This window comes from Schistocerca gregaria, chromosome 6 (genome assembly GCF_023897955.1).
Source record: "Schistocerca gregaria isolate iqSchGreg1 chromosome 6, iqSchGreg1.2, whole genome shotgun sequence".
NCBI lineage: Eukaryota > Metazoa > Arthropoda > Insecta > Orthoptera > Acrididae > Schistocerca > Schistocerca gregaria.
Window position 1 is genome coordinate 49,899,263 of NC_064925.1, and position 14,551 is coordinate 49,913,813.

General features: G+C 44.7%; 1 protein-coding gene across 1 annotated transcript in view; it reads left to right on the forward strand.

The window, feature by feature from the left end:
* Positions 1-9,131, forward strand: part of LOC126278390 (myristoylated alanine-rich C-kinase substrate-like) — a 119,899-nt gene extending 110,768 nt beyond the window's left edge. Inside the window, exon 7 of the mRNA XM_049978488.1 lies at positions 8,318-9,131. Coding sequence (XP_049834445.1) covers positions 8,318-8,648 — 331 coding nt within the window. The 3' untranslated portion in view covers positions 8,649-9,131. The remainder of the gene's footprint in view (positions 1-8,317) is intronic.
* The last annotated feature ends 5,420 nt before the right edge of the window (positions 9,132-14,551 follow it).

Consider the following 14,551-nt stretch of genomic DNA (forward strand, 5'->3'; position numbering starts at 1 on the left):
CCACCACCACCGCTGCTTCTGCTGCTGCAGTTATGGGAACAAGCACTCGGGACCTCTCTCCCACCAACTTGAACGACTTCCTATCGGCCCCCTCGCCATGAGATCAGTTTAGCTAGGTTGTGTATCATTTACTGACGGGGTGTCCTTTTTTAACAATTTACGTTCTCATTTATCTTGGCGTCAGAGTTGTCGCCCGGTTCAGCAAACGGCACGCGGCCTGTCCATCGCGTTTCACTTTCTATCCGCGTTAGCAATATGACGGACATTTGATCTTTACATTTGTCTATGTTAAGGGTCCTGAAGTAATCTATTGCGAATACATAGAAAGAAGGATACTTTGTTGTATGATCATATGATAGCGGAACAAACACTGGTAGCAGTTACTTCTGTAAAATATCTGGGAGTATGCGTACGGAACGATTTGAAGTGGAATGATCATATAAAATTAATAGTTGGTAAGGCGGGTACCAGGTTGAGATTCATTGGGAGACGCCTTAGAAAATGTAGTCCATCAACAAAGGAGGTGGCTTACAAAACACTCGTTCGACCTATACTTGAGTATTGCTCATCAGTGTGCGATCCGTACCAGGTCGGGTTGACGGAGGAGATAGAGAAGATCCTAAGGAGAGCGGCGCGTTTCGCCACAGGGTTATTTGGTAAGCGTGATAGCGTTACGGAGATGATTAGCAAACTTAAGTGGCAGACTCTGCAAGATAGGCGCTATGCATCGCGCTGTAGCTTGCTGTCCAGGTTTCAAGAGGGTGCGTTTCTGGATGATGTACCGAATATTTTGCTTCCCCCTACTTATACCTCCCAAGGAGGCAGTCGTTCTTCCCGCGAACCATACGCGACTGGAACAGGAAAGGGAGGTAATGACAGTGGGACGTAAAGTGCCCTCCGCCACACACCGTTGGGTGGCTTGCAGAGTATAAATGTAGATGTAGACCCGTTTCTTTACGGCCTATTTTATGGATCTTTATCAGAAACCCTGTTTTTAGATGTCTTTCGTTCCGTCGATTGGGCTGAACGTGTAGCCGTTCGTAACTCCTTTGTCTTCGTGTTCTACGTTTCTGACTTTGGCGCGTATGAAAATAGTTTCTTCGCCCCAAAACAAAACTCAGGTAAGATACGTTGTTTACTGAAGTGTGTGGCGCCAGTCGGTAACAACAGTAACCATTTGGTGTGCACAGGAACGGCAGCACCTTACTGTGCAGCCAGCGGTCTCCTCGAGCAGGCGTGCTGCGAGTTGACCGGCACCAAAGCGGCAGTGGAGGACAGCTGGGGGTGAAATGGCTTCATCGAGAACAAAGGCGTCTCATCATACTCTCCAGATCAACATTTCGTCAAGCAAGCACTTCGCCCCCAGCTATACTACGAAAACGGCTCCTTCATTTGTTAACCGTGAAGAACTGTTAGATCTCGGAAGGTTTGACCCTCCCCACAGCGTTATAGACAAACGAACCTTTTATCAACATGTGACAGGGAGCCCCCGACTGTTCTCGGCTCATTTTTAAAGGAAGGAAGCATCTCAACGCAGCCGAAAGCGCCCATACTAAAAATCTAGAAAGAGGGCGAGAAACTATTTACATCATGATCGATCGAAATTGCTCAGCCATTTAGTAGCAAAAAAACTGCATCTAAACTATACGAAAAAATGGATGTTATAGCAGATTGTGTTTGTATTCATCATCTGGACTTGCAGCTCCTTGTGTTGACCGTGTTTGCAGTTAAAACTGTAGGATGTGAGGTCCACCAGATATGCAAAACACCATCGTGTTTTCCATATCTGGCGGACCTCACATCATACAGTTCTCATTTACAATGACTGTTTTCCTCCTTTGTGTACTGGGGTGGGGTAACAACCTTAATATGAAATCAGTCGGTCACTTAATAAAGCCTAATTCGTCGACTTCTTTGAACTATTACCTATATTACAGACATCGTTCCATTTTCGTGGGCTCGGTGAAATGTCGCCTCTCGCCTCTCCTACTATCCATGGAGGAAAATTGTCAGAATTTTATGACGGATGATGATAGTCCCTTGGATACAGGTGCCAGAGTGTTTCACAAGAACTGGAAGTCAGCGTATGATCTCAAATATCTCATTCGGTGACTTTAGATTATCAGACTGATCTAAAAAATGTGAGCATTTGTCAGAACATAAGTTAGCAACTTGAGTATTCACATTACCTGAGCAGCACCTACCAACCAACATACCCATTTCCTTAAAGGAAACAAGAAGCAAATTTTCTAGGGATATTTACCATTGTCACTCATTATAATACACTGAAATTTTAAAAAACACTTGATGGCTTGTTAAGTTACACTGCGGTTCGCAGAGTGCTTACAGCCGCCAGGTTTTAATTGCCAGATGTTGCTCACCATCAGCACTTTATATAATACCTTAGATCAACAGGTGGCAGTACTTGAGCTTGATGAAGGGATCACACATTCGCAAATGTGTACACGAGGTTTCCATTCAGGATAATTTTTGTTCCACCTAAGACAGAGTACAAATCAACTTACACAGTTGTAGCCACTGGGTATAAAAAGGTTGTCTTCTATACAGACCAAAGTAGGAGTTAAAAATATGTTTCAAAGAAAAAGCTAGAACTTAAACAAGAGTAACAATAAAATGAGTCAATTGTAATTACTGCTTCTGGAATGAGTGTCTGAAATGCATGCACTATATAATGAAATTGGAAGCACTATCTCGAAGCAACAAAAAGCTACACAACAGGCTGTTTCGTTCTCCTAGGGGCCTCAAAACACTTTGGTAAGTTGTTGTTGGCTACAACAGGCCTCCAGCCTTTGCTCCACTACTTCCTTTCTGTGCTGTGTGCCTACACTCCCACAATCCATTTCTCACTTTCTTTCCAGTAGATAGTTTTCTTGGTGCCGACCCTGTTTGGACATGTTGTATGACTAACACCTTAAGTTTCTAATTCTAGCATATTCGACAACTTTTCATTGCGTCTGAGCTGCCACCAATGTTCAAAACTCTCCAGATGGACTGATTGTGCAGGGAAGGTTGGCCTGTGTGATACGTGATCCAACTTTGTGCTTTCCTGTCCGTGCACCCTTCACTCTAATACAGTAATGCACCCAAAACCCAGCACAGTAGTCTTCCTGCTGTGGAGGTGAGAAGGCATGGTGGGTAGTCAGGGGTTGTCAAGTACCTGCCTTATGGTAGCTCCTCCCCTGATAACGCAGGCATCACGCTCACTATATATGCCAAGGTGTGTACACCCATTGGGACTGGGGCATGGCGACTCCGAGCATAGGATTACTGTCGAGGTAGCTGATGCTGCGGTTGGTGGTGCCTATGAGGAGAGCCCCATTGAGAATGGGTGGCACCATAGTGGACAAGCTGTAAATGAAACAGAGGACGTGAACTCCTGCTGGTGGGCATTTGGCCCCAGCAGTCTTCAGAAAGACAGCCATCTTTCAATGCAAAGAGGTGTGATCCAAAAATGTTACATTCCTTGGCTATGCCATGGGGGAATGTAGGGATAAGCAGCAAGCAGAGCTGTTCTACCCAAAGTACTTGGTTTGTACAAGGACTGATGATTCCTTCTCAGCCAAAAAGCCCTTGTTCTTTGGGGATAACTTGGAAGACAAGTTGGGAAGTGACAACATTCTCCAAGATGAAAACTGGGACAGTTCTAATCAAAATGATATTCGTGCTCAACTATTGGAAATGCTCTCTTGTAACAAGCTCGGTGACATAATGGTGAATTTCACTCTCCATAATAGTCTAAATTTAGTTCAGGGCATCATTTTCCAGAGACAACTCCTTACAATCTGATTAGCTACACACCGACTTGGAGCGACTGGGTGTACACTTTGTCCATCATGTACATAGAGCCAAAGGACAAGAGGACTACTAGTGACGCCTTCATCTTGGCCTTTGAGGGGGATTCATTGCCTGAAAAGGTCAAGGTGATGGTGTATGGATGAAATGTCAAACTGTATGTTCCCCCCCCTATATGGTGCTTGAAGTGATTGAAATTTTGGCATATGTCTTTGTGTTGCAATACTAGCCCCATCATTAGAAAACAAACGCTCCCTGTGTATCTCCATCCTCCCCTCCCCCATCCCACCTGACCCCACCCCACCCCCCTCCAATCTGTGCTAACTGTGGGTAGCGCCATTCTCCTGGCTCACCAGACGCCACTGTTTTCCAGAAGAAAAATAAGACTCTTGACAGTCAATTACCAAGAGGCAAGGTAATAGTGGCTGTGCCCAGAATGTAAAATCTCATGCTACTGCTACGACGATGTCGGCCCCCCCTTTGGCAATAGTACTCCCACTAGTTACACCACCTGCAGTGGGCCCTCAGGGCCACTCAACCATGCCTGCTCCTGTGATGATTCAGGCGCTGTCTTTTTGCTGATTCCCCAATACCTACTTTAGAATTATGGCTTCTCATCCATCAGGGACATTGGTCATCACCTTCCTCTGGCTTTTCTCACTGGGAAAGGGTCCCTCACTAAACTTTCTTCAGAGCTAGTCTAAAACTGGACACCAGCCAGTGGTTGAAGGAGCCACAAGCTGCTAGTCACAGGGCTTCACTATAAACAGTGGCTTATCTGAAACTGATTTAGAGCAGCTCTCCCAATCATCCAAATTATTAAAGACATTCCAGTGGCCCCAACGCCACATGTTCCACTCCAGTGGTTGAGGTGGATGTACTGATTGTCACTGAGGTCCCAGTTCACAGCAAAAAACGGAACCTAGAAGCTGCATATGTTGAACCCATAGTCCCTCAACTGTTCAGTGGGTGACCCTAAGCAAAACCTGCTCCCATGGCATCACTGTAAATAGACAACATTATTGTCTAGTGGAATTGCAGTGGTTTTTCCATCGCCTGACTGAGCTAAAACACCTTTTAAGCACTTCACCTGATTTCTGTATTGCCTTTTAGGAGACTTAAGTTTCCAGCAATGCAGACCAGAACCCTTATTGGCTACTAAGGATATTAAGGATTGTCTCTCAGATGCTGGAGTGAAGCCAGGCATACCCATACCAAAGTCCAGTAAAGACAAAGACTTTTCTTCTAACTACTGGCCCATTTGTCTGACCAGTTGTTTGTGAGGTAATGGAATGTATGATTCAGACTCCATTTTTGTTGACGATTTTTCGATCCATTGCAATTCTCCACGTACTTGTCTCCTTAAGCGATGTCTCTAGCAGTGTATAGATCGTGTATACTGTTGGCGCATCTACAATGGCTTTGCCTATTGACAAAGGTGTATAGATTTCTGGCGACGGATTGGCTTCCTTCTACCATTTTGAAACTACGAAATTCCTGGGCTCATGCTCGATAGGAACCTTTTGGCCCTCCCACTTGGCTTACCTGGATGCCAACTGTGTGCTGTCACTCAATGTCCTAAGTGTTCCAGCGGTTCTTCCTAGGAGCAGCTCAGATCACCCTCCTCCATTCCTACCGATCCCTTGTTCGTTTGAAACTATACTATAGAGAGTTCGTTTATGCATCTGCACGTCAGAGGATCTTAAGCTGCCTCAATACAACCCACCGTTGTGGCATCTGTTTGGCCACTGGCGCCTTCTACACTAGCCCAGCTGAGAGCCTGTATATGAAAACTGCCAAACTACTCGATGTCATGTTCTTCTCAGTGGATACACGTGTCGTTTGTCTACTATGCCGCCTCCATAGATGACTCTTTTGATTGCCAATGAAAGCCAGGATCCGGCGATTCGTCGCTATCATGTGACTGTAGAGAGGGAAATTTGGACTTCAGGTCAAACATTTCTGATGCCTAAAACTACCCTTTTCCATGTGGGAGCTCGAATCGGCACTGACTGCGCCCGGTCACGACCAAATCCGGTACTGCATACTTGGACATTTGCCAGTGTCATAAAGGGAAATCCTCTTAGAATGTTTTAATCTAAGCTTCCCCTGTAAGCATTACTGTATTGGCATATTCTTAGATACAAGTAAGCTATAAGATACTACTTGGAGACTTTGTATTCTCGCACAACTGTATCAATGTGGCTTTCGTGGTCACCCCTGCATCTTCAGTCTTTCCTGTCTCATCAGTTTTTTAGGACCCGGGTTGATGTTGTGTGATGGATTTGGGCAGGAGAGTGGTGTTCCTCAGGGCAGTGTTTAAAGTGTTACCCTCTTTCAGTATCACATCTACAGTAAGGAATCCTGTACAGTGCTCCTCATTTGTAGACGATTTTAGTGTTTTCTGTTACTCCTGCAGTGTTTCAATGGCGAGATGTCAGTTGCAACTTCCAGTGCAGAGGTTAGAGGAGTGGGCTGCAAAGATTGGTTTTCAGTTTTAATATGAGGGACACCATCCTACATTTTAGACACAGTTCAGTTTCTGGGCCTCATTTTTGACTACAGATTGTCATGGTTACCTGAAATCCAGAACCCTGAAGTCACTGAACATCATAGTGTCCTAGCCACTGGTCTTGGGGAGTGGACACAGAGCATCTCCTTCAGTTTCATCAAGCTTTTATGCGTTCTCAGCTAGACAATGGTTCCACGGTGTATGGGTCAGTGACACTCCTTTACTTGCGGATCATTGATGCTGTCTGTCATGAGCAGATTCTAGCATCTGTGTGGAGGCAGGGAACCGCCACTTACCATCCGGCGCCAGCTCCTTAAGGTGCGTCAAGTGTGAAAGTTCCTTACAACTCCAACTTCACCCAAACACCATACTGTTGCTCGACCAGCTCTGGAACATATGTTTTCCAACCATCCATGAGCCACGATGCCATTTGGGATCCGCATGCAGCGTGTGCTTTAGTCACTCAGCTTGAAACCAGTTTGACCTCAAATCCAGTGTTTTAATCATTTGCGTTTCTGGTTACTGGAGAGACCCATAGTGATTTCAGATTTGCTACAGTACAGGAGAGAGCGCTCTCCTGCTTCAGTTTTTAATGCAATATTCGCAGATATTTTATCTGAGTACAACGACTATGTAGCTGCTTGTATAGATGGGTCTGAGCAGGGGGACTCGGTGAGTTGCTATGTAGTTTCCCAGATCTTGTCGTCAAGATCAGACTGCTTCCAGAATTTACCATATTCGACGCAGAATTATATGCTATCTTGCAAGCACTGGAGCAGATGAGACGTTCTCCTGGTGTTAATTTCTCATCTGCTCAGATTTTCTGAGCGCTCTTTACTCTCTCCAATGTTTGTACCCCGCAGATACAGTACAGTAACCCAGAATATCCATGATACCCTACATCTACGACGGGTGTGGAAGGTGGTACCTTGGCAGATTGGAATTGAAGAATGAAAGGGCGGATCGAGCAGCCAAGGAGGCGTGTCGTGGTCCTCCTATAGTTCAGTGTGCTATCCCCATGCATGGTGTCACCTCGCTGTTGAGCTAGTTATGTGTCGATTGGAAGACCAGTGACAAGCTCAGTGTCATCGGGCCCACCACTCGGCTGTAGATTACTTCCTTCCAGCCACATTGGCGAGACGAGGTCCTTCTTACTAGTCTTCACATAGGTCACGGCTCAATGAGACACGGATTCTTATTCTGGCGAGAGGACATTGCAATGTGTGGTGCTTGTGGCGTGCAGATCACGGTGCACCTCACTTTACTGGATTGTTTCACTTTCCCACCAGCGGACTGCGGCGGATTTCCCCAGCGGATATGCCATTTGTTTTATGTAATGATCAAGCAAAGGGGTTTTAAAGTTTTGTGAATTCCCCAATTTTTAAAAAAGATTTTAGGGAGATGTTAATGTCAGAGAGTGGATGGTTCATCCTAGATTTTTTGTAGGTGGTTAGCCAGTCACATTTCCTTGTACTTTTCTTTTAGTTCCGCTGTGTATTGCTTCCGCTGTGTATTGCTTCCGCTGTGTATTGCTTCCGCTGTGTATTGCTTCCGCTGTTATCTCTCTTCCCTCGTAATTGATTTTAGGGCATGGGAGAGTGCATGTGATACACTGTGACTGTGTTGTCATTTAGAGTGCATCTGTGTACAACACTTTTCGTTCATCTGCACATTGGTTTGTTCTAAATAGTGTAAGGGCGCTGATGACCTCGCCTTTGGGTGCCCATCACGCATGCACGCAGATGCTCCTGAGACCAAAGGCTCAAAGATGCAGCAATGTTACATACAGTCTTTGCATCAACCAAGTTGATGCCTACTATGGTACTACATAAGGTATTTTTCACCCCCAGACAACTTTTATCGACAGTGTCGGTAACCCTATATCCTGAAATGGGATCATCTTACACACTCGAAGATCCTGTCAGCAATAGCGACACGTTCAAAGGAATGAAGTATAACAAATATCAATACATGCCATTGCCTCTTCCACAGGACTGAAGGGGAGCAACATACACAAGAGCAGAGTGAACGAGAAGCATCAGAGGGGCCAGCACAGCAAGAGCAAGCTGAAGTGGCAGATGAGGGACAGAAAATGGTCGCAGCCACAGTCACAGCAGAGATGGGCTCCGCGACCCTTGGCGAGCAGCAACAGGAACAAGGGGCAGAGGCTGTGGCACAACCGATGGAGGAAGAAGAAGAAGAAGCAGCAGCAGAAGAGGGTAGCGCAGAACCGATGGAACAGGAAGTAGGGGCAGAGGGTAGCGCAGAACCGATGGAGCAGCAGCAGGCAGGGGAGGAGGGTAGGGCCGAGCAGACAGAGTAGAAAGTAGGGGAAGAGGATGGAGCGACCGTGACAGGAGGGAGTAGCAGAGGGATCACTGGACGTTGACACACCTGGGGCAGAACAGCAATAGGCGAGGGTGCCAAGACCTCCTGTAAGGTGACGCTAAAGAGGGAAAGTGAAAGTGACGTGCCAGCACACGACATATGGCTGCACACAACTTTTAGATAAATTCTTACACATTTTTCTATACTTCATAATTAAAAGTGCATGTAACTGCTGTTAAATTACAATAACTGTTACTGATAAAAGTAATTTTATGTTCAGATCATTTGCATGTTATATTTTATGCAATTTAAAAAAAGCCTTTTTTGATCAAAACAGCATGTAATAAGGGCACTAAGGAACAAAATTTTAGGGAAATTTTTAGTGGCTTAGTTCTGTCAAATATTTAAAAGAAAGGAATTTTTATACATTCATGTATAATTTACTATGATGAATAAATAATTGAAGGTTGTATAAATATTGCTTCTCTTCAAATGTGTGGTAATGTCCGTATTCGTATTCCTTGTAAGTTTTCGCAGTTGAGTGACCTGATAAGATACTGCTGAGAGCTGTTTCGGTGATAACTTGCCTCCTCTTTAAATTTTTGAATATTCTTTTATCTTTATGAAGCGTAAATGGAGGCTTATCATACTTAGGTTGAATAAATGAAGTTTGTAGACATATTACTAAAACGGAGCCGAACTGTCCAGACCAATGACTTCAACCAGTGGGGACTAACAGGACAATAGCAGCAGAGTTGCAGTCTTCATAAATATTTTGTACACGATTTTTGAAAGGTCGTATTGCTACATGTTAAATTACATGGTAATGTGTGAATTACTAATGATGAATTTCGGCACTGTACTGACCCCTGACATAGAACCACGCTTAAGATACAATAAAGTAATGTCAGTGCAAGGAGCTATTTAAATGGCTATTAATGTGGCCCAAGTATTGAACTCTAAGTTCGCAAATTCATAAGAAAACAATAAATGGCATCAAAGACCAAAATTATCAAAAGAAAAAGATAACAGCTATTGAAACGAGAACCATTAATTATTGCGATGACAGATTCAGTGCAAAATATATTTGAAGTCTGAGGTTAAAGTATAATAATAAACAGCAGATTAGGAATTAAAAAGCTATAAATCATAATGAGCTCTAATGATTCTCTGGCAATGTTAGTGGGGAGGTGGAATTCTCTAGGCAACCAATCCATCTGAGTACCAACATTAACGATATCTTATTGCATCTTAAGTGACAGTGATCGTGTCCCGCCAAACTACCAAGCTGTGTCACTTGCATTAATTGCACTGCTCCCGTGGGTCGAAAGAATACACTGTGCATGGTGTGAAGCACCCTGGAAGTTCTTTAACGTGGTGGAGGTGCACGATGCTTACCACCCACCCACAGCTGCTAGTCCGTCTCGCGACCGCCGCGATCAGACTGAAGACGCGCAGGTACGAATGTTTCACTGTGTTCTCGATAGCTGCCCCAGGGAGAGAACTTCGGTTTCCGCTTTGCCGTCGCCGAACCAGCTCTGCAGATCTTTCTCGGAACTGCATCCTCGAAAAAATGTTCCACATGTAGTACTTCAGAAAATTCTACCTAGCAATCGCCTGCTGCAGAATTTCTCCATGTCAGTCACATAATCAAATACCAGGTACCGTCTCCCTCCATGATAGGGGCCAAAAATCACCAATTCATGCCAAAAACTACGGACACCCTTTGTACATCTTCTGACATCCTGTGATTCCCCACCGTGACGCATATTTTCAGTGAGCAGGGATATTTGGTTGCGTTGGAACCAAAAGTGTAAAAAGAGGAAATGCACTGGTTGTGCTGGAGATTCACTGCTGGGCACTTAAAAACTCGGATTAACTTCAGATGCAGAGGAGAAACTTATACAGTCTTAACAGAGAATTCTCTTAAGAGCCCACTGAAAGCCAGGCCATAAATACCTGCAGTCAGTTTCTCTCTTGACAGGGAAGTTTCCGAAACGCCAGTTCGCTGTGTGACAAAGGCTAAAAGCTGTAAAAAAAAAAAAAAAAAAAAAAAAGAGGCCATGCGGCTGGCACTGGGAACAATACACTGTGATCCGTTCACAGCAGGACACTGCCTGCCCCTGGAAGACTCCATGGAGGCACAGGCGTTCCGCCAGCCACCTCACAGTGTGAGCCACTACTGCCAGCCACACGATCCCTGCCACTGTCTCTTCATGGCGCGCACGCACGCACGCACACACACACACACACACACACACACACACTCAGAACATTTTGGTCAACAGAAAGACCTGTCACAAAGGCGCATCAATCCTGAAAGTTTTAAAATTACCAAAAAATGTATTAAACCATTAAATTATAACATAGACAAAATATTTTTTTATGTCACTAGTAAGTGGGAGCATTCAGCTCATCTGTGTGCCAGTGTAGTGGCGAGTAAGAGTAATGAAAATAAATTCTGCATCACGACATTATTTTTCATTTTCTCTAATACATGTCTCAACGTATGTCTTCAAAAAAGTGAACATCCCAATATTAAATCTCGATTCTTTACCTGCCAAAAGAATCTTGAATTTTTTTACTAAGCTCCATATCTAGTAGTAAAATATTTGCATCCAGCACTGTTATACAAAGTAGTCTGTGCTGGCTTACTAATTTTTAAACAGATTAGGATTTCTAGCGTTGTTGAGCTTACTGAGTTTGGGCTCCCCATTTACATATAAAAACACTTATTCAGTGTGACAAGACACACACTAAAATGCAAAACATTCCATATAGAAAACATTCCCACCCAGTGTTACGTATAGATCTTGTGTACAGCTCATATCATGGAGTCTACTTCAGAATCAACAGCAGTGCTCTTTTAATTAAGGCTTAAACACGCCATCACGTCTTTCCGCCCCCCCCCCCCCCCTCCTGAGTAGGACATGTATCAAACCTGTCAGAGATGACGATGAGTTATGCAGAAGAGAGGATAGAAAATGTCAAATGGCTAGGTTACTCCACATATGACCCCCTAAAGACTCCATCAGATAAAGGCCAAAATCCTTCAGTGGACGTACTCGTGTAGAGAATGACAGAATAATTAGTCAAATAGTCGCCAAGCTGGTATATAGAATCTACATTAAATTTCATTCAGACTGAGACGTTTTCATCGATTTCTTTCAGATGTGTATAAGTTACTTTCTTTACACAATTCAGTTTTTAGAAGAGACGAACTGTAAATAACTTTAAATTTAAAATTCGAACACTTAAACGAAGATTAAAAAATATTTTACCTTAAAACCAGTGTACTCTTCTACTGGTTTGAAAGTGGCCGGCCTCAGTGCTCCTATGAATGGAGTTATCAACTCTTGAGAGTTTTTTGAACACGGTTGTGGAGATGAAGCAGCAATTAGTATGATTAATCAACTATTCAAAAACAGTCTATCGTTTCCTGCCAACATCTAAACAGGAATGACACTGCCAGTAGTCGACCAGTGGTGTAAATGCCCAGATGGTCACCCCCACCAACTCCCCCCCCCCCCCCACGTCGGGTTGAAACCGGTTAACAATAACAATAACAACAATAATAACAATAACAATAATAATAACAATAACAATAACAATAACAACAATAATAATAATAATAATAATAATAATAATAATAATAATAATAATAATAATAATAATAATAATACAAAGACAAAGGATGAGATGGTCAGATGAAGTTAATTAGACGCCTCATGTTCTGTTGTTACCACACAACAAATTTAGGAATCAACACAACTGGATACAGATCACAAGTATACACAACACTTATTATCAGATACCAAAATTAAAATTTTTAACAGAATGACTAGCTGATCAGATCTGTGTAATAATAAAAAATAACAGGATACCCCAGTCAGAATTAGAAAACATCAAACATCAAGCACAACAAATACTGGAACAAAATATTGTGCAATCAGAAGAAGAAGAAAATACAGTAGTGGACTTAAACATCCCAGAGCTAACAAACAAAGAACAACACGCATCAATTAAACAGAGGAAAAGACTGCCACCAGAACAAGCATAAATAGAACACGAAGTGACACATGTTAGATATAGAAGAAAAATTTCAGCAGACACATATAGAATACAAAGACAAAAATACAGACATTAGACAATTCTTGCATACCCACCTGCGGGTCTGGGGATTAGAATAGGCACGAGGTATTCCTGCCTGTCGTAAGAGTCGACTAAAAGGAGTCCCTCCCCCTCGAGGGGGTAGTTAGTGCCTGCGTCAGGAGATGGACGGTTTCACAACCTATATTTGCGCTCATTTTGGTTTTTCACTTCTTCTGGTTTCTTCCATCCTTTAGTTGGTTCCTTTCTTTGTTCTCCATCTCACTGTCTTACTTACTCTTCTCCTTGCCTCGCTCTCCTTGCCTCGCTCTCCTTGCCTCGCTCTCCTTGCCTCGCTCTCCTTGCCTCGCTCTCCTTGCCTCGCTCTCCTTGCCTCGCTCTCCTTGCCTTCTCTGGTCTCCACCTCGGCGTTTGAGACAGTATTTCCTTTCTTTCCCTCTCTCCTTTCTTTTTCCTCTTCTTCCATCCTCCCTGTGCGTGCCTGAAGGCCGACCCACGCGTTCGCACGTGTAGCTGGTGACGGAGTAACGAGTAATTCCCCGCCCTGGGTAGGCAAGTAAGGCACGCACGTACCCCATGGTAAAGGCAGGCCCAGGGAGGGGTGATGGCCTGAGCTGACACCTTCCGACCGTGCCAATTGGTCCCTCCGTCCGTTTCTCAGGAGGTGTGACCTGAGGTGTGAACAATCACCTAAGGCGGGAGTGCCCTCTGAGAGGGTCCCCACAAGGAAGGAGCGCGCCATCGGAGACGCTGGCAATCATGGGGGATTCCTCCGTAATGGATTTCTTTTCTTCTCTCTCGACTTCTGCCCACAAACGGAAACTTGATCAGCCACCAGTGACAAAAGTACTACCGCCTGCCCCATAGTTCCTCGTAGTTTCTCGATCTGAGGACGGAAAGGATTTTTCCTCTGCCAACCCTTTCGTTATCCAGAAGGGCGTAGATGCCATAGCCAGATCTGTCAAGTCGTGTACCAGGTTGCGTAATGGTACCTTGTTACTAGAAACTGAGAGCGCCTTTCACGCACAAAAACTGCTTTGGACCACACTCCTGTACACGTCCCCTGTCTGGGTGGAGGCTCACCGCACTTTGAATTCGTCTCGTGGAGTGGTCTATACTAGATAACTCGACGGATTGACTGACGAGGAGATTCAGTCTTTCCTCGCTGAGTAGGGCGTGACGGCTGTCCATAGGGTCATGAAAAAGATCAACAATGACCTTGTACCGACCCGGACACTTTTCTTGACCTTTGACAGTGTTAAGCTGCCGTCACGCATCAAGGCGGGCTACGAGGTTATCTCTGTTCGCCCCTATGTCCCGACACCTACGCGCTGCTACCAGTGTCAGCGTTTCAATCAGACTCGCCGCTCTTGTTCCAATGCGGCTACATGTGTGACTTGTGGCAGGGCTGCCCATGAGGGTGACTGTCCACCTCGTCTCCTCGTTGAGTGAACTGTCGCGGTGACGATGCAGCGTCCTCCCGCGACTGTCCCGTCTACAAGGAAGAACGCTGTATCCAAGAAACTTGGGTCAAAGAGAAAGTCTCCACCTTGGCTCCTCGCAATCTATTCGCTAGCAGGAATCCCACGTTGCTTCCAGCGGGGAAGTACAGTACTGTCCTCGCCTCTCCTCGGACTACCAGGGAGATGGCAATGCAGTCATGCGATCTGACCTTCAGCACTACGGTCGTTCGTTTGGCCAGTGCTAAGATCGGCCGGTCGACGTCTCCTCTTCCTCCCGTCGCCCCTCCGACACAAACACTTTTATCAGCTTCTGCCAGGACAAAGA